We start from the raw sequence: 24,661 nt of genomic DNA, 5'->3' as shown, positions 1-24,661 counted from the left end.
CATGAAGAGACTTAACTTGTCGTGTTTTCTCAGACGATTCAAACTTGCTTTAAAGTTTATAAAACGGATTGCACTCTTACCTTCACTTTTCTTCGTGTGGGGGGTTATGATGAAAATAAATGCATAGGTGAGGTGAGATAGGTAAGCAAAGGTTACAAGAAATGCAAGGAAAACGTCACAGTATGGCCATGCTCTATGGCCAATCCTCTTACTCGGGAAAAGAACCAAGAGTCATAGCATCATCAATGGTTTTTTTTTTTTGAAGATTATAGCATCATCAATGGTACGAACAATAGGGACGTAGAAGAGGAGAGATGATGTCAAAAGCTTCGTCTTCTATGAACTTCTTAACTTGAATTTGATCTCTGATTTTTGTTTCTCCATATTACATATCTCCACAGAATTACAACAGACAATAAATACAAAAGAGTATAACTCAATTCTTATGAGAGGAACAGCCTAACGCTCAAGAGTCAAACGTGAAGAAGGGAGGAAGTGGAAAGGCGAAAACTGAAAAGAGGATATAATTTTATGAACCCCAAAGGCAGCTCTTTAGGCTTTTGTTGCTTCTAGTGGAGTTGCAGTTTTGCTTGTGGTGATTTGCTCATACAGATCTCTTATCTTCAATCCAACAATGGTTTGGAACAGGCCGGTTCCGTTGTTACTTCCAGGGAAATCAGCATGCTTCAACATTTGCTGGGTAACTTCTCCATAGAACTTGGTAGAAATGTTGCTCAAATGGCTTTCAACGTAAATGAGTTCATCTAATCTGTCAAATTGCCCGTCCATCTCCAGAATAGAAACCTAAAGAAAAGCCAACAGAAACACAAACATTGGCCTCAAAGAGTTAAACCCAAAGTCTGGGAACTTGAGTTCACTAAAGATATAACTGAGAAATAATATATCAAATGCATACCTCGTTGCCAAAGTAAGTGTCAGGGCCGTAATGGAATTTGATGCCAGGGTAAGAGCAAGTGAGCTTCCTTCCGCATGGTATCCATGAGAGGGTTGAGCCTTCATCAAACAGATAAACCGGGCTGAAATGCTTCACCCCTTCTTTCATTATCAGCCTCACTCTCAAAACCTTTCCCTCGTTGTCTCCTGGGATGAGCTGAGTTGGCAGCACTTCAATTACTGCATCAGCATATTGCTTTTGTGGATCTGCACCACCAAGCACAACAATGGTTAATGTCTCGCATCTTTAAATTTGCAGGGACACCATTGTAACAAAACAAGAAATTGTCACATAAAATAGTCATTGTCTAACTTTTCTGAACGAATAAAACATCGATTCTAGCCTCACATAAAAGCTGGTGACGCTGTTTTGAGGGCTTCAAACTTCAGTGCTTACTTTGACGGCTATAACCAAAAGATCTTCTCTGACTTGGCCACGTGACAATTATGGTTATGGGGTCGAACCACTTTTCTCCCTGTGGGCTGCTTCAATTTTGGCTTATTCTCATATTAGCTGCAGAATTAATTGTTCAAAGGATTATGGTTGGGTTATGCCAGATATGATGTTGTGGGTTTTATTGAATGTACTTAGAAGGTTAGGAATTTTGCTTTTTGTTTTGTTTTGGGTCATAAAGTCTCTCGCTCTTGATCTTGAGGACTTTCATGTTTCTCTGCAAGTCTTACTGGGACTTTGCCTTTTGTTATTCTCCTTTGTGAGAAACTATGATCAATAATATTCCTGCCTTTCAAAAAAAAATCTGACGAGGTAGCAATTACTAAGTTTATATACTTCTTCCATTGTCGGTCTGGTGCTAAGGGTTGCAGCAGCTCAAGAACTTAGGATTTTCTATTAAATTCTACAAATGGGATTTCTTGCAAATAAAATTGAATATTGACTGGGGATTATGTAGTGTTTTTACCAATAAAGGCATCGAAATCGGGCTTCCTGGCTTCAATACTAGCTTTAATGCTTTCAAGGCTATGCCCTCTTTCAGCCATGTCCCTCTGCAATGTTTTCAACCAAGTAAGAACAAAATCCAGGCATTGGGTTTCCAGAACATTTTGACATTAGTCGACAGGGTTTGTCACCTGAATTTTCCATGCAAATTTGACCTCATTGCTGATATCCAAATAGATACTGAAGTCCAACAGATCCCTCACACGCTCATCGAACCTATACATTAGGACAGAGCAGTCGCTTAAGTTGGGTGATTCCCAGAAATAATTGTTGTAGTAAAAGAATGAAAATGTATTAAATATTCTATAGAGATAAACAAACATTAAACAAGTGGTAATATGCAATAGCACAAACGTAATTGGCAGGGATTGGAAGGCCAACTCCAATGTTACTGAGTCCAAGCCCAAAAGATATACTAAAACAAATATACAATATCAATACTTAGCATCTGTTTTTTGCTAATTCTGATTCTCTTTTTCTTTTCCCATCTTGAGTCAGAAAAGAAAACCTGGCCTGAGAATAAATAGAAGAGGCCGAAAGCTTATGCCGAGAAGTTAAAACCAATAATTTCAATGGGCCAAAGTTATAATTGAGCCCAACTGGCTGAGAATTGGACGTTAATCGAGGAATGCATGGGGGCTTTGCTTTCTATAATGAAAAATTGATTTAACTTGACATTGGGGTTAGGAAACAGAGAAAAAGGGGAGTTTAACTTATTTCCCATAATAACAAAATCAGTCGTATGGAATCTTCTGTTTATCATCAAAAACAGCCCAAAACATGCAGGGAGGATAATTCCAAAGTTTCATGAACAGATGTATGGCTGAGAAAGAAGGAATTAATGAATGGCTCTAGTTTCTAGTTTTTTGACTTACATGGGGTGCAGTCCTTCAATGACAAGGATCTTAGGAGGCTTAATGAGCTCAGGAGGATCCAAGAGACCAGTAACATGGTTGTAAATAGGCTTGTCAACAGCAACACCACTCTTGAGAGCCTTAACTTGCTCATACATGAGGTCAAAGTTGTTAGCTCTTGGGTCAAGTGCTGTCACTCCCTTCTCTTTCCTTCCAGTTCTGTCAAGTGAATGATAATCATCCAAGCAAATCACGGTGGTCATGTCACTGATGAGTGTGTTCGAGTCAGGGTTGCCTCCCCTGGGTGGCTCTGCTGCACCACCAAACACACTTGTTAGCCGTCTCATGAAGGTACTCTTCCCACATCCTGAGTCTGCAGCCAGACCAATCACAACTGTTTGTGAATCAACAGCTGAGCAGGTTATGACACACGGGCCGCCGCTGCTGCTGCTACCTCTTTTGCTAGTTCTCTTGCCAGTGCTGTAGAACACCACCTGCTTTTGGTGAAAACCCAAGTGGGTTTTCGTTGGTGTGGAGATTGAACATGTCGAATTGAGAGATTGAGTTGTGTATACTGTGCAGACTGCCATTTCTTAGCTCTCTTTTTTTCTCCTCTTCTGTCTGCCCCGGAAAGGGGAATTTAGAGAGCTTCGAGACAGAGAGAGATTACTGAAATGGGATGCCCTGGCAAATTGTTTAGATGGTCCTCTAAGACCAAGCAAAAACGAGTTTGGATTCTTGTCCTTTGATTTCCAAGGAAAATTTTGGAACACAAATAATGAAGAGGAAAAGATTGAAGAAAACAGATGGCAGTATGTAAAGCAAGAAAACAGTATTGCTCTGGTGATGGAAAGCTGAGGTGTCTTTAATTTATGGGTTTCTGTGACTGCCCCTAGTTTTGGACAAGTTTGGAGGTGATATTAAGGTGAGAATGAAAGGGACTCAAATGGACTTGGTTCAATTGGCAGTGGATAAAAGGGTCATTTCAAAAATTCATTTCCTTAGCAAAAGTGAAGTGCACCGGATATCTATATACTATATTGGACTAATTTATGAGAAAAGATTGGAATTGTTGATGAGGTGATGGCATAAGATATGTGATAGAACACAGGGCATGGAGAAGCTTGGTGGTTATTTGTTTCAGTTTGGATATTTGTCTGCCACGTGGCATGAAGGGGGTGGCTGGTTAAAGATGAGGGGTTTGGGGTGTGGAGTGATGGAGGTGATATGGAGGCTGTGCCATGCAATCTTTGGACTCTTCCTCTCTGAAATTGTGGGAGTATTAATTTACCGCAAATCTCATATTACTCTCACTGCCCACAATAAAACACTAAAATGGTCAAAGAAATTTGAAGAACGACAGCCTATGGTTTGCAAAAAGCATTTGTGGCACTGTGGGTCTTAGCAGTTGCATGCTGTGTGCATACATTAGAATGTGCAGATTCGCCAACCTTAAACCTAACCAAAGGAAAGACTCCATTTCCACATGAAAGTTAGCTAAGTTGGCATATTAAGAGTGCTAATTAAATACTGATACCTGGAATCTCTGAATTGATATGCAAAATGAGTAGATTAACTTTAAATTTAATTCATGTAACAAAGTTTTTAGTATAAAAAAAAAGGAATACATATTTTCAATTCTTTTTGTCCTACATTTTCTCTATTAATTCTTGACATGAGGACACAATTCACCCAGGCAGACCTTTTGAGATCTGCTACTAGCTAGATTAGTTCCTGTTCATGTTTTAAGCATATATAGATTTGACTATCTACCTGTTGCAGGATTCAGGTTTTGAGTAATGGAATTCACAACTTTTAAGTCGTTTCTGTATATTGATACATTTTCCTGCATAAAACTGTAATTAATCGTGCTCTCTACCATCACATGAGCTTAGTAAATGAAGTCGTTTGGTGGTGAAATATTTCCTCGTAGCTCCGGCAGGAATCAGACCAGACAGGAGTTGTTTTGGTTGTACTTTTAAGAATAAGTCTCAACTCCATGGACAAAAATTATGATTGGGCCCAAATTAATTGTCCACCTCATTTCTCAACACTTCCTAGGTTACAGTATTTTGGGCCTAATCCGGTTTTTAAAGCCCAGTTTTCTGGTTGATTTCAGGCCCGTTCCCAAGAAGAAATGCCCGTCTAGCTGCCCTGCAAGTCTGAGATATTTTGCCACGTATGGTCACGCTTTTGGCCAGGTTTTTACCTTGCAGCATAATTTTTTAGGTGTAGCTCGGATCGTTAATCACGCTGTTCATCTTTTGTTGATCTCATGCTTAACAAAATAACGCATATATTACATGGGAAAAGAATTTGGAAATTAATTAAAGACCACTCTCGGAAGGCAGTGAAACTGTAATTTCCTAGAATCTATTCAGCATACAAAAACCCATTGTAATTTGTATCAATGCAAACAACAATTATAAAATGATAAACACAATATAATGTGTAAAAATATATATACTAAAACTACCATGAGAAGCGGCTTCACCAAAAAATCCAAGTAGGACCCTCAGCTTTAATTCAATCTCTCACTTGTGCCCCCTAAAGTACAAGTATATTTTCTGCGCAAACCAGCAAAAGGAAAAATGGCAAAACTTTGTCAGTCTACATGCAAATAAATATTAAGGCAAAGCAGCAGACTGGTGCAATCGAACATATAATTGGTTTTATTATATTTCTGAGACTGATTCTATGAACTTTGTCGCATCATATCCGTCTTTCAGTTTTCACAGATTGGAAAAAACTTTCAAAGCAAATAGAAGGGATTTATGTGCAACATTGCAAGATCAGATCGATGAAGACTACACAAAACTTTTCTTACCAACAAGGATAATTAGAGTTCAATTAAAACAGTTAAGAATCAAGAGATATGCTGTCGTCTCTAACCTGAAGAACCCACAGGCTTAACAGTGACTCCAAGCAAAACAGCCCAAAGCCAACAAAGTAGAAAATCTGTAACGGACAAATCAATTAGAAGAGCCCAAACATTCAACAAGATAATGTTTATGAAATAATAGGACTCTATCTGCAGTAAAAGCATTCATGTATGATCATATATCTCTCATTACTCTCCTCTGATGTACATCTTCCAAACAATGGTACCAAATTATTAATTTATATTTGTCCATAAAAACAAAAATCTATTTGAGATGGAGAGAAGAACGCACATCCTTAGATTCCTACAACATGCTAAACAATAAGTGATAACTTATGCCAACATGCAGAAGTAATAGAACTCACCCCTGCCACCAAATGATTAGAGATAACATCAAAGGCTGCCAGGACACCGCTGCAATTAGAGACAATATAAAAATATATTAACCATTAGATACAAAGTTAAGTGTGATTCTCTAGAGTCATCAAAAGATACAATCATAAGAACATTCCAACAGCTAATGAACATTTTGATGAGGCAAAACTGAACAAAAAGGGTTTTGGAATGTCCCAGCCACTAAGTGTTTACAACAGCAGATAAAATGCTTGGATCATTTGTATTGTCAATCGCATTAAAAGCATACTTCATAACAAGGTAACATTTACACTAAATTGCTTGGACAATCAACAAATTTGCCAGCTCAAGGTCCTTCTGATTTTGGGCACAAATTAGGGAATGAAGAACTTACGTCAATGACTTCCCATGAAAGACAACAGGAGGAGCTATTGCAGCAAATATGCAAAACCCAAGGTGGAGCTACACAAAGCAAATAGACAAGTTAAACGAAAATCAACCAGAAGACTAATGATGCCTTAGTCAATCAAAACTAAACTCACCAAGTAAAACATGAAAAACCAACCAAAATTCAAAGCACTATCTGTCCTGCAAGGTGAAACAAAGTACACAGCAGAACAATCATCAGCACACCAAAATTTTTTTCATTTTCATGCTACAAATTGAATTTTTAAATTAATCAGTATATATTTACCTCATTGCTCTATAGAGAGGTCTGTACCACAACACATATGAAAGCGGACATCCAAGCAACATGTAGATTATAGCAAGGAAAAAAATTTTAACACCTACATTGTATCAACCAAGTTAGAATATAAATATTATTGTATGCTGGGACCAAAATTTGACAACAAATACAAAATATCAAGGAATCAGAAAATACTTACCGCCGCCTTGAATCCAACAGACAATCACTGCAATAACATTATAAACAAGACAAAGAACTATGCCTGTAACAATAACAATCAAAGCATGTCAGTAATCAGCAAACAAGAGGAGGTGGTGGAGAAGGTGCAAGGTTTTCTAGTATTGCCAAATACTGTAAAATAATATCCAAAATGTACATCTTAAATGAAGATTCAAGGAGAGTTATGACATATAAGTTTTTCAAGGTTTAAACTATAAAAAGATTTAAAAATAAAAAACTAATTGAATCCATTAGACAGTAATGACATCCACTCAAATATCAATGAACCCTCAGACTAAGTATTCCTGGGAAATACCAATTTAATGGGCACACTCTATTTGAGGAAATCCAATACTTGTTTGGTTGTGATGCCTCAGCTAGGTTTATGACCACGAGATTGCCCACAATTATTCACAAGCATATATGGAAAAATAATAATATTATTAAATACTTGAGGATTAAAGTCGAAAAGAACTAAAATAGAAAAGGATTCTTTTTCATTCATTTGAGTAAAAAAGGTATAGAGAAGCAAAGGTAGTATAAGCATAATATTCAGTGCAAACATTCTACAACAGTGTCTTTTGTATAAAAACTTAGAAAATTAACATTTAAAAAGTGAGAATTGATATTAAGAGAAAAACATCCACAATAACAAAGTGGAAAGGTTAGCTTCCATACCTAGCCAACTTGCAAATGCAAGATATTGCAGCCTTTGAGCATGAACAGGTATCTCATTAGCTATATCATGATGTATGATTGGGAAAATTGGTGGCCAATTTTTATTGTCTACAGTAGCACCAGCTGATATGCCATAATGAAAAAAAGGGAACATTTAGCGAGTTACAATAATTGAAAAGAAAGTAAAAGTAAACTGTTGCTTGTGCTTCCGTTCTCTTACCTTGAGAAATAGCATCTTCCCTTCGCTTTATGTCCTGAAAAAAATTAAAAAATAAAATAAAAGTTAAATAGAAAACTCAAAACTCAAGTCGCAGTCAAAGCATGAGAACACTTAATGCAGTGGACAAGAAAGGAGGCATTACAAGATACAATTGGGTCAATAAGTCTTTATTTAACATTAACATAAGAAAAAGGCAAGTGATTCACACTGCTAAACAAACACCAAGTTAAAAATAACCTTTTCCCTTCTTTTAAGATCAGCTTCCCAAGCTGCAAGCTCCTTTTCTTTTTTCTTGGGCTCCTGTTATGAAAACAACAAAGTAATCAGTCATCCCATGTGTATTCAAGCTATAGAAATGTAAAGGAGATTGAAGCTTCATTACATTCATAGTATCCAGAGGTATATCCACTGTAGCATCATGTTTCTGACCAAATCCCAGAGGTTCGGATGCCAGTGGTCGTGCAGGAGCAACAGCACCGCCGTTCTGAAATGACTCACAATAAGTAACACAAAAGCGCACGATGAAATATACTTAAATATAATGTACAGACTAAGCAAGGAGACATGACCAAGCAACCTGCGAGTAACACCTGTACCAGATATATGAATCATGCCCAATTAAGTATTAATTGTCACGAGCTCAGCACTTAACATGGGATAAACTATGAACGTGACTAACGTGTATTAGCATTATTATATACATGGTCACACGGCTAGCAAGGAAGAACAATCTCCGGCTCAAATCCAGCTTATATTAAACATCTATGGTCCACAATTTACAAATTACAATTAATATCACTCCGTATATAAATTTTCAGGTTCATGAAATTATAACACATTTGAAACAATCAAATTGACCCTACTTTCAGAATGGCTATCAAATTGCTTGAGTTTTGAAGAAACTCAAAGATAAATATGGAAAAAAAAAGCTTTAAGCAAAATTACATTACAAGGTTAAAAAATAAAAGCCATTTTTACGAAAATTAAACAATGAAATTCCCACTAGTTAAATCAAATAAACCCAACGGTTTTTCCATTAATCGCAACAAAAGAAAACACGAAATTCAAAAAATCGAAGGCCATTTCCTCCCCGACATTTTAGCCAAGCAGGCCTTTTCAGATCTAGTCTTCCGGAAACCTAATCCCCAAACTAACCCCGAAAAACGAATAGAACACCCCCGTGACGTAAACAGAAACAGAAATTCAGATCTGAGATGGGCAAAAAAGAGAAACTAAAAAAAAAACGAAAAAAATGAAATTTAATACCGAAAATGGATTGACTTCTTCTTCATCGAACGGGTTAGGATCGTGGTGGCGATTCATTTTCTCTCTATTTGAGATCCCAAAATTTCTCCAAATTTAGACAAAATTTTGATTGAGTGAGCTTTCAGATGGAGAAGACACTTTACTCTCTTGTAACCAGCTTGGCTTGTTAGTGACGCGGGATATTAGGTGTAATTATGGATTGACCCTTTATATTTGAAATATTTACAAGTTTGGGCTTGCTTGAGTGGCCAGATGGAGTGACTTCATTCGCATAAGCGGTTGTACGTGGCGGTAGCAGTCGTTGCACATTGAAACTGGTAAATTCAGTGGTTGCCACGTAAGGAGACGTGTTTTGGCTTTCACAAGCGTTGGTCGGTCGGTCGGTTCCCTTACCGTTTTCCCTTCGAATAAAAGGAAAAGAAATTTTATTCGAATTATTTTTATTATTTTAGGTTTAATTTTCCTTCCTACGCAAACTCATATGATTCGAAGAATTTAATTTTACTTATTAGTATTTCATAATTAAAATGCGAATTTTAATTTTCATGAAACAGTTGTGAATAAAGATGAGCATTTATTGAATAAATCAATTAACATTGATTCAAATTCAATTTTAATGGATTACCATATTTGATTGATTCGGTAATCTGGATAATCATAATTTTAAGATCAAACTAATCATTAATAATATATATTTTAAATATAATAATATATTATTAAAATGTTTAATATAAAGAATATATTGATATATTTATTTCTACTATAAATATTATTAATATAAGTGATAAAACCAATCAAATTGATTCCTATAAGTTGATTTTAATTATCTCGATTTTAATGCATAATTTGATTAAATTTTATATAAATCAATTAATTTGATTTTTAAATTTTTAAGATCTAATAAATTTTAAAATGAAGTTCATGGAATGTTCACACCTTGTAAAGTGGAAAAACTAGTAAAACAATTATAGTTTGACATCTAGCAATAATTTAATAATTACTCTTACGAATTAGTAGTACGATGGAGCATCTTGATTTATGAGTTTGAAAATATGAAAAGTGTGGTTTTCGATTACTCAATCAAATCATAACCCTCCAAATTAAATTCAAATTAAAGGTTCCCCAACGGTAATTATTTATTTACCCCAAAAAATCTTTGATGGCTTTCTTTTTTCTTCTTGTCCATTCCATCACAGTCATATGGTGTTGGTTAATGAATGATTTTAATTAGATGAAGGAAACAAATCATAATTGGACCCTACATAAGAAAAGTTCTGACGATCTATCTGTAATGAAATTTGATTCTTTAAGAATGTGTTGTCTGCTTCCAATAATATATGTGTTACGGTGCTAGACATGGAAATTTTCAAATGTTTAAGGTTTGGATTCAGAAGATGCTGGTTCTGTTAGTTACTTTTGTAAGAGTCGGCATGAGGCTTGACAAATGACAAATTAACATAATGGGACAGAAAATGGCCTAATTAATTAATTAAGCTCATTTAAGTTTTGGAAAAAGGTTCAGTTTTTGGTCTCTTTCCTCTTAATTAAATGAACAAAACTTGATTTTTGTCTGCCAAGAAATTGGTATTTCACAAGGCGCAACTTGTAGTAAACATGAATTTTTCATAAGCTGCAACTTGAACTAAACATCAATTTGCTTGAAAGAATCTCATCGACTTTGCCAAGATCAAGGATTAATAGCTTATTCTAAAGAAAAAACCAAAACCCAAAACCCAAAGCTACAAGTCCAAACAAAATTAGCTAGCTGTAAGATTTATTCTAACCAGACAGTCCACCTTTAGATACATCAGTTGACTCTAAGCTTTAGCTCCCTTAGTCACATGTCCCTCTAGCTCCACTAGATTACTTTTACCCACAACTAAGCCATCTAACAAGAGAAAAGAAAACCTCAAAGAAACCTCAGTTTGGTGAAAAACAAAGATGGGACTTAAGTATGAAGCTCAGTGACGATAAGGGTGCCTAACATCATTGGAATGGCTGCTGTTTAATCACTCTTCAAGCTTATTGGTAAGCTTGTCTGCTAATTTTTTCTTTTGGTCATGTAAGAAGCTGGAGTGTCAAATTGAAATGGTCTGAATTGCACAGAGAAACATGAAAACTGCCTCAAAGCAGATGACTAAAACTAAATAGAAATAGCAGACAATCATGCTAGTGTTGATGAACAAGCTCCACCAATACGTTAATGATTATTCATATTTATCTCATTACAGGGATAGCATAAAGAGGTACAGCTTTCTTCAAAGTCATACCGAATTTCTCTTGCATGTCCAACTCTTGTGGATTGATTCCTTGAGGAAGTTTCCAATCAAAGGAAAGGATCATGGAAGCTAACATCAAGTGCACCATCCGAGTCGCAAGTGGCAATCCTAGACATAACCTTCTCCCTGCTCCAAACGGTATAAACTCATAGCTTCCATCTTTATAATCTATTTTGGAGCCAATGAACCTGTCTGGGCAAAATGTAAGTGGGTGATCCCAATATTTTGGGTCTCGATTTATGGCCCATATATTCACCAAAGCATGAGTGCCCTTTGGTATGGTGTAACCACAGATTTCTACATCATTTCTTGCTTTATATGGTAAGAGAAGAGGGGCTGCTGGGTGGAGCCGCAGGGTTTCTTTTACAACAGCTTGAAGATATGGGAGTTCATCCATGTCTGATTCTTTCACTGTTCTTTCCGAGCCAATAACGTTCATGAGTTCCTCCCTTGCCTTTTGCATCACCTCTGGGTTTCGAAGAAGCTCCGCCATTGCCCATTCTGTGGTTGTTGCAGATGTTTCACTTCCAGCAATGAACAAGTTCTGTCAAAAATGTGGAGACTTGTTTTAGCAGTGTTTCCTCAATGAGGAAGGATTAAGGTTCAAATTTACACCCCCCAAAAAAAAAGGTAAAACTAAAATTTCACCTGGATCAAAGGCTTGATTGTTTCACGATTGATAACAGATCCATTCTCTTCCCATTGATCTAGAAGCACATCCAAGAAATCACCATTCCTGGTGGCTGGATCCGATGCTCTAGCCTCCATTCTTTTACCAATCATCTCGTCAAATATCTCATGCATCCTGTCATAAGGCAGCCTTGCATTCTTCCTCACTCCCTGCAAATCAAACCTCTTCAAGACAGGAAAATAATCTGATAAATTCGGTTTCCCCGCGCTCTCCACTATCTTCCACACCAGCTCTTTAAATTCTTCAGCTGTACTAAATTCCGGATCAACAATATCCATCGAAAACATTGTACTGAAAATCAAGTTCAGTGTGGTAGCAAAAACAACTTGACCTATATTAACTTGGGAACCAGAAAGACAATGTTTCCTGATATGTTCAATAAGTTGCTCAACTTTCTGGTAGCGTAGGTGTTGCAGAGAGTTAAGCTTTTGTGCACTGAACAACTGGGTGCTACACATTCCGCGGAGTTTGCGCCACCTATTGTCATCACTAGGACCCCATACCAAGGAAGCTTCAAGGTTGGGCATGGAAGCAATAGCATCAGGAATCGGGCGATCGGAGAAGGATTGGGCATGAGTTTGGAGAATTTTTTTGGCCATGTCAGGGGAGGAGAGTACTACAACTGTGACAGAGCCTAGGCGAAGACTCATGATGGGCCCATGGATTTCGGCAAGCTCGGAGAGGGATTGGTTTGGGTGAGCGCCTAGGCGATGGATGGAGCCGATAATGGGGAGGCCGGTGGGACCTGGAGGGAGGTTCAAAGTCTTGGAGCGGTGGAACAAGGGCTTGAAAAGTAGGAAGACGATGGAGATACAGAGAAGGATAATGTATAATTCCATTTTTTGGTTAGATTGTTGTGGGTGTTGACGCAGAGTATAAACACTGAGCAAGCTAGACAAAACCTTACTAATTTATAATTATGACTGTTTTGCGGTGGTAGCTGGCAGGCTTCCTCCTACCAGTCCATGTCTGGTCCCTTGCCATTGTTAATAATAAGAACTAAGAAAAGACAAGTTATTAAAAGACGTTTCGGCACTAATTTTGCAGACAGTAAGTACTAGAATTGCATTGGACATGCCACATTAGTACAATAATCTGAAAGGATTGGGCTCTGTTTCTAGTAAAAATCTTAAGACAGTTCTTCTATCTTGATCATACATATAAATAATTTCAAGCACTTTAATCAGTTTTTATTAAACTTTCTTTGCATTAATATAGTAATAACTCATAGAAAAGAAAATGGGTACTAAAACTTTTGCATCCCATCGACATACACGATAGTAATTTACACCATTTTTTTAACTCGTTTTTACCTAGATGGGAATAGCATAAAGAGGTACAGCTTTCTTCAAAGTCGTGCCAAACTGCTCTTGCATGTCCAAATCTTCTGGATTGATTCCCTGTGGAAGTTTCCAATCAAAGGAAAGGATCATAGAGGCTAGCATCAAATGCACCATGCGAACTGCAAGGGGCAAGCCAGGGCAAATCCTTCGACCAGTTCCAAATGGGATATACTCAAAATCACGACCTCTGTAATCTAACCCGGAATCAAGGAACCTTTCAGGGCAAAACAAAAAAGGGTCGCTCCAGAATTTTGGGTCTCGACCGATAGCCCAGGCATTCACCAGAACTTGTGCGTTCTTGGGGACGGTGTAGCCGCATATCTTTACGTCATTTTTGGCTTTATAAGGTAGGAGAAGAGGAGCAGCAGGGTGGAGCCGCATCGTTTCTTTTACGACAGCTTGAAGGTAGGGGAGTTGATCCACGTCTGATTCTGTCACAGCTCTTTCGCTGCCGATAACTTTGATGAGTTCCCTTCTTGTTTTTTGTAACGCTTCAGGTTTTCTCAGGAGCTCCGCCATCGCCCATTCCGTTGTGATTGCAGATGTATCACTTCCAGCAATGAACAAGTCCTGTTTGAATGTAAGAAACGTAAATTTGAAAGAGATTTGATTGCATATGAGAGATGGAAACTATTGGAAGAAAACCAAGAAATGGATCAACCTCTAGAACCATAGCAACTTAGACTTGCACAATTGTTGTAGCAGAAAAACCTGAAACAGGCGTTCTAATAAAAGACTTACATGCAGAAATAACCAAATCCTTTTCATTAAAAGAAAAAGAAAAAGAAACCCAACCTTTGAATCAAACGTGAACGTGGTTTCTGTTTATTTTTCTAATGATTTGAGTCAATTATTTTGGAATGTTGGGTACGGTTGTCTACCAAATCTTTTTTTTATTTTTTTTATGTTTAAAGCATGTTAAGATTTGATCTAACAAATCTTTTTTTTTTTTATGTTTAAAGCATGTTAAGATTTGATCTGTTTAGAGATCTTTCTTTCCACAGCTAGCGCCATAGATAAAGGAAAGCAATAGAAAACAGAACATATGCAGCCTAGGAAATAATCTATAAGACTATAACTATATATCAAAGGTGTCTTTCAATCAAATTTTTAATTCTTGACAATTAGATGACACGTGTAGCCTATGATTAAACAAGATTGCGTCTGGTTTATTTAAAATGCGTCTAATAATTCGAGTAAGTTTTTGGATCTCTACCCTTCAGCCTTCAACGAATTTAATGCTTATTGCGTACTAGCGGAAAAGTAATTTCGTTATTTTTAAGTAATTAAATGTTTAATTAATCGCAACAAAAAGTCTCCTCACAAAGTTCCTGTTAGATTTCACATCGAGTAACGTGTTAGGCTTCTAAAATTGTATTAACGTCATTTTCAACTGTTAACTAAAAAAATTCTTACCAGAATCAAAGGTTTGATGTTTTGGCGACTGAAATAAGACGCGTTCTCTTCACATTGATCAAGAAGCACATCCAACAGATCACCACTCCTGGTACTGGAACCTGATGCTCTAGCTTCCATTCTTTTATCAATCAGCTCATCAAATATCTCGTGCAACCTCATGTAAGACGGCCTGATATGCTTCCTTAATCCCTGCAAATCGAACCTTTTCAACATTGGAAAATAATCTGACAAGTTTGGTTTTGCTGAATCCTCCATTATCCTCCACACCAGATCCTTGAACTCTTGAGCTGTACTGAAGTCAGGGTCCACGATATCTTTGGAAAAGATTGTGGTGGATATTAAGTTCAGCGCCGTAGCGAAAGCAACTTGCCCGATGTTGACTTGGGAGACTGAAACGCCTTGTTTATTGATGTGTTCAATCAGTTGCTCAACTTTCTGGTGGCGAAGGTGTTGAAGGGAGTTGAGTCTTTGCACAGTGAACAACTGGGTGTTGCATAACCTACGACGGTTGCGCCACCTGCTATCTCCAAGAGCCCATGCAAGGGTCGACTCAGGGTTAGGCTGGGAGGCGACAACGTCAGGAACAGTGCGGTCGGAGAAGGTCTGCTCGTGCGTTTGGAGGATCTGTTTGGCGGTTTCAGCCGAGGAGGCGATGACAGTGGTGACAAAACCAAGGCGGAGAGTCATGAGAGGGCCATAGATTTTGGCTAGCTCAAAGAGGGATTGGTTGGGGTGGGAGCCTAGGCGATGGAGAGAGCCGATTATAGGGAGGTTGATTGGGCCCGGAGGGATGCTGCGGGCCGAGGAGCGGCGAAGGAAGATGAAGAGAAGGGAGATGCAGAGCAAGAGGGTGTAGATATCCATTTTTGTTTTGCTTCTGGGACCGAGTTTTCTGGAAATGAAGCATTTAGAACATTGCGAGTAGTTACCTTTTGAATAAAAAATAATAATTAAAATAAATTTAATTATTTTTAATCATAATTAAATAAAAATATATTTAAAATTATTTTAAATAAAGTAAATCATTCATTACAATTTCTTTTTATCTATATTTTTTATTTCTCTCTCACCATCTAATTCTTTCTAATTTTATCAATTTCTTCCTCCGATATTCGTCTGTTATACTCTTAATTTTTTTTTTTTTACACTTTCAAGTTGCCAAGCAATAGTTTTGATATACTTAGCATAAGTGATTATTTTGTGAATTTTATTTATAAGTGTTTTGAATAAAATTAAAACAGTAGAAATGATCACATATGTTTTAAATAATTTTTAATTAAATCAATTCGAGACTTAAACACTAGTAAACTAAAAAATTTAAAATTTATAAATTTAAAGTTTGAAAGGAATTTTTTTATTTTCAGTCGAAATAGGTGTTTTATATAAGAAAATTTATATTTTAATTTATGAAAATATGTTAGAAACACTTTAATCGATATCAAATTATCGAAAAAATTGAAAAAAGTTTAGAGTATTTGAAATTTTGGTTCATAAGTAACAACATTTTAAGCATTAAAGTGTAACAAAATTTTTTTTAACATGACATGTAACAACAATATTAATATTTTTTTAATATGACGTGTAACAATAACATTTTTTCTTAATATAACGTGTAATATGTTTTTGTACATTGTGTGTAATAATAATATTTTTTTTCAACATGACGTGTAACAATAATATTTTTTTTCAACATAACACGTGACAACATTTTTTAATCATGGCGTGTAACAAGTTTTTGTATACGACATGTAATAATAATATATTTTTTTTAATATAATGTGTAATAACTTTTTAAGTATAGTGTATAACAATAATTTTTTTTTAATATGACGTGTAATATCTTTTTTTATAATTGAGAGATAGGAGATTCGAATACTACTTTTTAAATAGAGAATAATATACCAACTAATGAGTCAAATGCTCCAATAACGTGTAATATCAATAAAGATAATTTTGTTCAACTTGCCTAAAACTAGTTAAAATTATAAAAATGATTATTTTTTAAAACATATTATCTTTAAGGGTTATTTTTTAAAATACCTTTATATAAAATTATCATGTTTGGGTCTCCATGGCAAATTAATTAGTCAGAGTGTGCTATACTGCTATATAAATTATCTTTTGTCTTTAAATATTTATTTTTTATTTTAATCTATTTTAATTAAAATTTAAAATTTTATAATATAAATATTTAATTTTTAATATTAAAAATATATAATTCATGAAAATAAAGTTATAATATAGAAAAATAAGAATATTAAGTGTTTAAAAATAAAAAAATAATGCATTTTTTGAAACAATTTCAAAAAGAAATGAACAATAAATAAATAAAATGAGAGAATTTGCGAGCCTAATTGCTTTAGTCTTCAATTTCATGCAAGGTTCTTTTACCAACAAAACTAAAAAAAAGTACTACTACATTTTTTTTTTTTGCAAATTAAACCTTACAAAGACTTAAAAAGCCTTTAAAAACATGTACTAATAAGCTTAGCCTTAGATTAATTAAGACAAAAATACTACTATTAACTAATAATTGAGTATTATGTTTGAAGGGAAGATGGTGTTCTTTTCTAATTTATATTGCCGATTCATATTCATTTTTGGTCATTAATTAATATATCAAAAACCAAAAAAGTAAATAATTATTAGAATTATATCAAATTCTAAATCCTATTTTCATTGTCATCCGACCTCAATAATTTTAAAAGATCTAATAGTTAATTAGCTGAGTAATAGTAGTATTATTTTTTCAAAATATTATTTTATTTCCTTGATTTTTTAAAATTAAATGATTATTCATCTGTTTCTCACATTCTAAATGGGATATAAAAAAAACCCAAGATATTATTCCATTGTTTATCCATTTTTTTCCTTTTAAATGTCTCAAAATAATTTTTAAATACTTATTTGTTTTATTTTCATATTATAAATATCATAGTTTTTATTTTATATTAATAAAATATCAAAATTATATATATAGCATAAATCATAATCGAAGTTTTTTATTTTTAATTTTCGAAAAAGGAGAATAAACATCCAAGAAGGGAGATGGTATTATTCTCAAGTCAGTCTAAAACATGAACATACATTCCCAAAACCCAAAAACTTGTTCCCAAACGATTTACTTCATCAACCCTGGATAGGTTTAAACGAGGTTAGGCTCTTGGAATTAAGTCCGGCCTTCTCCCAAACGACAGCCTCGTATTCCTTAGCCTCAGCGGCGGTCCCGGCGGTGGTCTCCACATCAAGCTTATAGTTTATTCCCGAAACCACCTGCATCTCGCCTTTCATCACGCTCTTCAACTCCAAACTCGACTTCGACTGCTTGTTGTACTCCGACACGGCGAACTCCGCAACTTCCTTCACGTGGGGGTCATTCAAGTCTTTTATCGGTTCCCATCCTCCGGCCAAATTCTCCCTCCGAGCATCGGAGAAGACGAAAGGAAGGAACACGAGGGAAACCGAGAAGACAACGACAAGTAATTTTTGCTGCATTCTGAATTTTTGCAGATTGCAACTGCCGGTTCGAATGACTGAGTTTGGTGGCTGACTGTTCAAATTTATAACCCGAGGGATTAGTGTTGGTGACTCCGATTCAATATTGCCCTTAGTATTGGTGGGATTTACAGAAACGCCACTATATAAATTTCAGGACCGTCCCATTTTTGATGAGTTCCTTGCCAGTTTTTGATTTGGCTGATGGTGACTAAATGGGAGGTCATGATTTGTCTGAGATTGAATGGTAGGCCCCAATAAATAAAAGTTTTCATTTTGGTAATTTGGTAAATAACTTTATTATTCTTTAGCAAAAAATAGAATAAATTGGTTACAGCTTAGAGAGATTACAATTTTGGTAAGAGCTTAAATTTGTCTAACTTTACAGATTGGACAATAATTAATGGAGTTTTTTAAGTGAATTTTTTTTATTAAAAACAATTAAATAAGAAGAAACTCAAATACAATGTGAATTTTTTATTTTTTAATTAAAAAATTAAATAAAAATTGATACATCTTATTCAGAAAAGTCAATACTTTATTCAATAGATGCTTTATTCAAAATTATGATAAAATTTTTTCCATTCGTTAACTGTTAATTAAAATTTGTGCAGTAAAAATATTTACATAATTAATTATATATATAAATATATCAATTTTTTTAAATTTTAGTATTCATTTGATAAAAAGACTTTTGAAACTTCATCTTAAAATTCCACCGAATCTCACCTTGTAGCTAAAAATTAAAGTTGAAAATGGAAACGATTAATCTTTTAGAATCCAACGAGTTTATGAATAACAATACATAATTAAATAAAAAAATTAATAATTTCATTATTGATTCATTCTTTAATTTTTCTCATTAGAAAATAATTTGTATATATTTAGAGCATATCACCTGGGCCGAAGCCTTGTTTAATTGGCCCTCGTTTTCCCAATCTAAAGCCCAAGTCAGATACCAGTGGGCGGTGGCGTTTCAGTTTCACGCGCTCTACAAAACTAAAACCCTAACATAAAACCTTAACGACCCACTTAACAGCTCTCTGGGTTTGGTTCTGGTTGTGGCGCAGCTCGAAAATATGACTGCGTCTACGGAACCACTAGCCCCAGAAAGTATGAGCGATCAAACGATCAAGAAAAAGAACAAGAAGAAGAACAAATTAGCCAAATTAGAAGACCAAAGGGAAGAAAATGTGAAGCAGAAACCGCAAGAAACCGAAGAAATTGAGTTGAGGAAAAAAGACAAGAAAAAGCGTAAGAAGGGAAAAGAAAGTGAAAGCCAAGCGAGTCACGAAGAAAGTGCTGATGAGCCTAAAAGGAAAAAGAAGAAGGAGAAAAAGGAGCAGAAGCAAGAAGAAGAAAACGGGGAATTTAGTGAAACTCAAAAGATAAAGCAAGATTCAGTTCAATTTGATGGGGAGGAGAAGGTGGTGGTGAGCGGAAAGGACGCTGAAGAAGCGAAATATGCGCCGTTGAAATCATTTGCCGACTCTAAGTTACCAAAAAATGTTTTGAATTGCTGCAAGGATTTTAAGAGTCCATCACCAATTCAGGCTCATGCCTGGCCCTTTCTATTAAACGGTCGTGATTTTATTGGAATTGCAAAAACTGGGTCAGGTACTTCCATTTAGTTTATGATTATTAGTTTTATGTTTTAGTCTATGATTAGTTATTAGTTTTATGTTATGTTATTATCTGATATTAGTTTTTATGATCAGGTAAGACCTTGGCGTTCGGAGTACCAGCAATGATGCATGTTTTGGACAAGCGAAAGCGTGTAAAGAACAAGAATCCTCTTTGTCTTGTACTTTCCCCGACAAGAGAATTGGCCGAACAAGTATGCATCGATTTTTACTTGTTTTTTTATTTTTGGAAATGTGATGACAGTGCGTATTATCTATTGAGAAATAAGTCTTTAGAATGTAACAAATCGTTTGGCTTCATTTTCTGGTGGCAGATATTTAACGTTATGTGTAATGCTGGACAATCGTGTGATGTCAAATCCGTCTGTTTGTATGGAGGAACCTCTAAAGGACCTCAAATTTCTTCTTTAAATTCAGGCGTTGTAAGATAATCTATCTCGTTTCTTTATTTCAATATTTAATATGTGACTGTGTTTATTTAGTTTTTTATGTTAAATATGTTCTGTATTTGGTTAAATATGTTAGCATACGCCATCTTTTTTCCTTTATTGGTTTTGGTCTAAATCTTATTAGAACTGGTGAGGTACATAATTGTTGTTCTACCTTGGTTGATGATAGGTTTGAATATATGAATCTATCTGAAGCCATGGTGCTATATAGGTTTTTATATTTCTTCTTAAACTTGGTTCTTAGAAAAGATGGATGGGAAGGACTCTGAACAATACTGAAATAAGCATATTATTCACAAATTTATAGATTTTTCTTGTTTCAATTAGATTTTATGTCGTTTGAATATTCTTAAAAGACATTTCTACACTTTTTGTGTATTAAATTTTCTTATATTGGCCTAATACAAAATGGATTTTCCTCTAAACTAGGATATAGTCATTGGAACGCCTGGTCGTTTGAAGGATTTGATGAATATGGAAGTGTGTCAGCTTAAGGATGTATCTTTTGTGGTAAGTGAATGATCCTTTGTACTTTTTATTGTCTTACATTGCACATTATCTTGCAATTATTCAGTGTTTTCTATGTCAAATGTATTTAGCATTCCCTAATTGACTGTATTGGAAGTAACCAGTAGAACGACCTCAATTTCTTTGTTATAGTTTCTAGTCTGTTTCAATTGCCTCTGTTTGGAGCCTTTGGGTAATCTTATATAACCTTTTCTTGACTATGCAAGCTCTCAGTAAAAATTGTGCATTAATATTCTATAGGTCCTAGATGAAGCAGATCGAATGCTTGACATGGGATTTGAAGACGATGTTCGGTTTATATTGGGAAGGACGTGTTCTGGTATGTGTCTTAATTGATACATTGGAATTTCAAAGACTCCTAGAAGATGTTTATTTTGAAGCTTGAGCTTTAATGGTTGATGATGACTCTTGAGTAATGCTATTAACTGTTAATAAAATCAAGTTCCATCAAGATAAGAAAAATTGTTCTGCATATTGATAGAATAATGCATGAGCAATTAGGGTTGAGAGTCTCATGTCTCTTTTAAACTTGTGCAGCTCGTCAGATGGTAATGTTTAGTGCTACGTGGCCTGCCGCGGTTCATCGATTAGCTCAGGAATACATGGACCCTAATCCTGTTAAGGTATAGATCTTCATGCATGATGACATTTTCATAGTTTCCTATTTACTTTAGGAAATAATGAATTTGTGTTCAGGTTGTGATAGGCTCAGAAGATTTAGCTGCCAACCATGATGTTATGCAAATAGTTGAGGTCTGTTTTTGCTTAAACCACTGAAACCATCTCTCATATTTACAGATATAGACTTGCTTTTATTAACAACTTTTGTTTTCTATATGTAGGTTTTGGATGATCGTTCACGATATGAGCGTTTGACTGCTTTGCTCAAGAAATACCATGAATCTAAGAGGTATTTATTCTTGCATCTGTTGAATTGTATAACTTTTTCCTTGTGATTCTTCCAGTGGCATATTGCTGTGGTAAAAAATTGAATTTATTTTATTTTTCTGGCTTTGAGTATTCTGTATGGAAAAGTATGGTGGTTTGCAAATAGGTTAAACTAGGAAGTATGCAAGACATATATCGAAGATAGAAAAAGAGGGGAAACCAGGAAAATTTAGTAGCAAACAGAAGCTTTCTTATAGTTTCATTACATTAGCCATCCAAGAAATCCTTAATGATTTTTAGTAGATTATGAATATTGTTATTATCTAAAAAGGGTATTTGTCCCATTAGTTGGCGTTAACCTATTAGGGATAATAAGCCGTTTGGCATCAGCTTTAAACTATATCTTGGAGCCATACTGTTACTTAAATTACTTGAACTTGACTTGAGCTCTCTTATCTGTTATTTTATTATCTTTATTTTGGTGATTTTACATCCTGTTGACATAGAGGTTTGCATTTCAATCAGGAATAGAGTATTGGTATTTGTCTTGTACAAGGCAGAAGCTGGTCGTATTGAAAATATGCTTCAAAGAAGGTAAATTTCATCACCCTTGTCTCATTCTTCGATTTTAATCGTTAAGTTAGAAATATCTCCATAAATAATATATTGGAATTTTCATTCATCAGCTAGAATGGGTAGCATTCTGGCGGTCCTTAAACTTTGATGCTATTATAGGTCTCCACTTAGTCTTTTGACTTTAAAGTAAGCACTTGGACTATCTAAAATCTGCAATAACAATTTGATTTGATGATGTTAATCAATGTGTCCTCACTTGACATTCATGTCACTATGAGTTATGAAATTAAATAAATTATTGACAAATTGCTTGATTGTTCAAGTTGGTAAGTTTTTAAAGATTAAAAACCAGTTGTGGATATGTAATCGCATCAAAATTTAAGAACTGTTGGTTGGTTTAATCTGCTAAAGTATCAAAGCTAGCAATTTTTGTGAGCTTTTTGTTTCAACTTTTTTGTTTATTCAATTTTTTTTTTCTAGTGGTTGGAATGTTGTTTCTATACATGGTGGCAAAGCACAACATGAACGTACGAATGCACTATCATTATTCAAGGATGGAAGCAGTCCTTTGATGGTATACTCTTGCATATTATCATTTTTTTCTTTTTAAAATTGTTCTAATCTTTCTTCAGAAACTCAGTGTTGGTAATATCAGTTGGAACTGTAAAATCATAGGAGCACTGTTTGTTACGCGTTACTATGGTCCAGCCAAAAAAAAAAAAAAAATACTAGCTAGTATAACTTTTGATACTTTTTGACACCATACATTTCAGGTAGCCACAGATGTGGCTGCTCGAGGATTGGATATTCCAGATGTTGAAGTGGTGATCAATTATAGTTTTCCTCTCACTACAGAGGATTATGTACACCGGATAGGGAGGACTGGAAGAGCCGGTCGGAAGGGTGTTGCTCACACATTCTTCACACAGCAGAATAAGGTATACTTCAATTTGCTTCATGTTCTTAAATTCATATGACATTCTTAAAAAGGTTGTTATGATAAAGGATATTGCGGAATGAAACATTTGGCTCTAAAATCATGGATAATTTAACAAGGAAAATACAACCATTTTTGTGGAAAACCTACTCAACTTTATTTTTTCAAGTAGTGACAAGCTTATGGCAGGGACTTGCTGGAGAGCTGGTAAATGTTCTAAAGGAAGCTGGGCAGATTGTACCACCTGCCCTGTTGAAATTTGGAACTCATGTGAAGAAAAAGGTTTGTATTTAATATTTTTTGGCTGCATGCTATATGTTCACATTCAAGCAATGGGCACGGCGTCTTAAACTTTGAACTAGTTGTACAATTTTGGTTATCTTGTTGCCTATCTTAATGCAGGAGTCCAAGCTCTACGGGGCTCACTTCAAGGAAATCGCTGCTAATGCTCCAAAGGCTAAGAAAATAACATTTGACAACTCTGATGATGAAAACTGATCCATGAGGTGCCAAAACTCAAGGTAGTCTACAGCAAAATATGTGGAATTGATTATAGAAATTGATACATTACTCTTTATTCTATTTTTTCCACCATATTTATTTATTAAACGTTTTCCTTATAGCAGCAATTGATCTGAATATGAATCAATTGCTGATTGTATGAACATGTAAGACCTTGATTGTTATTTTCATTCAATGGGATTTGATTATAAAAATCTCGTTTAGCAGAAAAGGAAATGCTGAAGAGAAAAGAGAATAAGAAAATTATCATAGAAAATATACCAATATTCAAGAAATATTAATAATTACAAAGTCCAAAGCTTCTGTGTCTGATTTATATTCATTTGAATTGCACTTCTTTTACATTATCTATCGGTAGAACTTATCACGCGGGTGTGGTTAACATTCTAAATATCTTTCCTTATTATGATTAAACCTTTAAAGCATTAGACAAACAGAATCCTCAACTACAAGAACTAAATTTACCCAGAGCATGTCAGGGATTGGAAAACCAAATACAAGAACTAAATTTACCCAGAGCATATCAGGGATTGGAAAACCAATGCTTTATTTGGATCTCTGACTTGAGAAATTTACTTGCGAAGGATCATCATATGGTATACATTGACAGTAAATTGCTTGGTGGAATCACCTTTGCAACTTCCATAATTTCATGATATTTCTCGAGTCCGAGGTTAAGTATCAATTAACAAGATGGGCAGCAGTTCTCACAACAGTCAAAAAGTTTCAACAGAAAAAAGGGGTCAAACTAGTAGAAATATAGCAGGCTCACTTGTACTTTTGTTATGGAGTGCTGAGTTGGATTGTTTATTCTGAGTT

At 35.1% G+C, this 24,661-nt stretch overlaps 5 protein-coding genes and 1 pseudogene across 5 annotated transcripts; 1 reads left to right on the top strand and 5 right to left on the bottom strand.

Annotated features, from left to right (window-relative positions):
* Positions 1-315: 315 nt before the first annotated feature.
* Positions 316-3,616, bottom strand: PRK (phosphoribulokinase). Its single transcript, XM_007040709.3, has 5 exons — positions 2,788-3,616; positions 2,044-2,128; positions 1,875-1,959; positions 917-1,161; positions 316-804 (listed from the first exon to the last, which is right to left on the bottom strand). The coding sequence occupies exons 1-5, from the start codon at positions 3,354-3,356 to the stop codon at positions 553-555; spliced, it is 1,236 nt and encodes a 411-aa protein (XP_007040771.1). The 5' UTR covers positions 3,357-3,616; the 3' UTR covers positions 316-552.
* Positions 3,617-5,065: 1,449 nt separating this feature from the next.
* Positions 5,066-9,234, bottom strand: SCAMP5 (SCAMP family protein). The gene is made up of 12 exons (XM_007040705.3): positions 9,073-9,234; positions 8,189-8,290; positions 8,044-8,106; positions 7,807-7,840; positions 7,587-7,709; positions 6,889-6,951; positions 6,696-6,789; positions 6,544-6,589; positions 6,396-6,463; positions 6,013-6,061; positions 5,659-5,724; positions 5,066-5,333 (listed from the first exon to the last, which is right to left on the bottom strand). Exons 1-12 carry the CDS (start codon positions 9,127-9,129, stop codon positions 5,301-5,303), a joined length of 798 nt encoding a protein of 265 aa, XP_007040767.2. The 5' UTR covers positions 9,130-9,234; the 3' UTR covers positions 5,066-5,300.
* Positions 9,235-11,185: 1,951 nt separating this feature from the next.
* LOC108661434 (geraniol 8-hydroxylase-like) lies at positions 11,186-13,027 on the bottom strand. The gene is made up of 2 exons (XM_018118389.2): positions 12,000-13,027; positions 11,186-11,895 (listed from the first exon to the last, which is right to left on the bottom strand). Exons 1-2 carry the CDS (start codon positions 12,879-12,881, stop codon positions 11,290-11,292), a joined length of 1,488 nt encoding a protein of 495 aa, XP_017973878.1. The 5' UTR covers positions 12,882-13,027; the 3' UTR covers positions 11,186-11,289.
* A 180-nt stretch (positions 13,028-13,207) lies between these two features.
* Positions 13,208-15,722, bottom strand: LOC18606855 (geraniol 8-hydroxylase-like). Its single transcript, XM_018118390.2, has 2 exons — positions 14,802-15,722; positions 13,208-13,955 (listed from the first exon to the last, which is right to left on the bottom strand). The coding sequence occupies exons 1-2, from the start codon at positions 15,666-15,668 to the stop codon at positions 13,356-13,358; spliced, it is 1,467 nt and encodes a 488-aa protein (XP_017973879.2). The 5' UTR covers positions 15,669-15,722; the 3' UTR covers positions 13,208-13,355.
* A 2,050-nt stretch (positions 15,723-17,772) lies between these two features.
* Positions 17,773-18,329, bottom strand: LOC18606854 (cysteine proteinase inhibitor 5 pseudogene; annotated as a pseudogene).
* Positions 18,330-19,300: 971 nt separating this feature from the next.
* On the top strand, positions 19,301-24,061 carry STRS1 (DEA(D/H)-box RNA helicase family protein). The gene is made up of 13 exons (XM_007040696.3): positions 19,301-19,916; positions 20,018-20,136; positions 20,257-20,364; positions 20,821-20,901; positions 21,160-21,238; positions 21,457-21,542; positions 21,616-21,672; positions 21,762-21,829; positions 22,333-22,401; positions 22,864-22,957; positions 23,157-23,321; positions 23,510-23,602; positions 23,723-24,061. Exons 1-13 carry the CDS (start codon positions 19,379-19,381, stop codon positions 23,816-23,818), a joined length of 1,653 nt encoding a protein of 550 aa, XP_007040758.3. The 5' UTR covers positions 19,301-19,378; the 3' UTR covers positions 23,819-24,061.
* The last annotated feature ends 600 nt before the right edge of the window (positions 24,062-24,661 follow it).

The sequence above is a fragment of the Theobroma cacao genome, chromosome 3, assembly GCF_053813885.1.
Source record: "Theobroma cacao isolate CCN51 chromosome 3, ASM5381388v1, whole genome shotgun sequence".
Taxonomy (NCBI): Eukaryota; Viridiplantae; Streptophyta; class Magnoliopsida; order Malvales; family Malvaceae; genus Theobroma; species Theobroma cacao.
Note: the sequence above shows the minus strand (reverse complement) of the source record. Positions and strands in the feature narration are given on the sequence as shown.

Excerpts from the sequence above, each read along its gene's own strand:
- PRK (XM_007040709.3), bottom strand. The coding sequence starts at position 3,356 with ATGGCAGTCTGCACAGTATACACAACTCAATCTCTCAATTCGACATGT. Across the intron at positions 1,960-2,043 it reads AATTTGCATGGAAAATTCAG|AGGGACATGGCTGAAAGAGG; the intron begins GTGACAAACCCT and ends AAAACATTGCAG. Across the intron at positions 1,162-1,874 it reads CGATTTCGATGCCTTTATTG|ATCCACAAAAGCAATATGCT; the intron begins GTAAAAACACTA and ends TTGGTGGTGCAG.
- SCAMP5 (XM_007040705.3), bottom strand. The coding sequence starts at position 9,129 with ATGAATCGCCACCACGATCCTAACCCGTTCGATGAAGAAGAAGTCAAT. Across the intron at positions 6,062-6,395 it reads TTTCATGGGAAGTCATTGAC|CGGTGTCCTGGCAGCCTTTG; the intron begins GTAAGTTCTTCA and ends CTCTAATTGCAG. Across the intron at positions 5,725-6,012 it reads CTAATCATTTGGTGGCAGGG|ATTTTCTACTTTGTTGGCTT; the intron begins GTGAGTTCTATT and ends TGTCCGTTACAG.
- LOC108661434 (XM_018118389.2), bottom strand. The coding sequence starts at position 12,881 with ATGGAATTATACATTATCCTTCTCTGTATCTCCATCGTCTTCCTACTT. Across the intron at positions 11,896-11,999 it reads CAATCAAGCCTTTGATCCAG|AACTTGTTCATTGCTGGAAG; the intron begins GTGAAATTTTAG and ends CATTTTTGACAG.
- LOC18606855 (XM_018118390.2), bottom strand. The coding sequence starts at position 15,668 with ATGGATATCTACACCCTCTTGCTCTGCATCTCCCTTCTCTTCATCTTC. Across the intron at positions 13,956-14,801 it reads ACATCAAACCTTTGATTCTG|GACTTGTTCATTGCTGGAAG; the intron begins GTAAGAATTTTT and ends ACATTCAAACAG.
- STRS1 (XM_007040696.3), top strand. The coding sequence starts at position 19,379 with ATGACTGCGTCTACGGAACCACTAGCCCCAGAAAGTATGAGCGATCAA. Across the intron at positions 19,917-20,017 it reads AATTGCAAAAACTGGGTCAG|GTAAGACCTTGGCGTTCGGA; the intron begins GTACTTCCATTT and ends TTTTATGATCAG. Across the intron at positions 21,830-22,332 it reads AAATACCATGAATCTAAGAG|GAATAGAGTATTGGTATTTG; the intron begins GTATTTATTCTT and ends CATTTCAATCAG.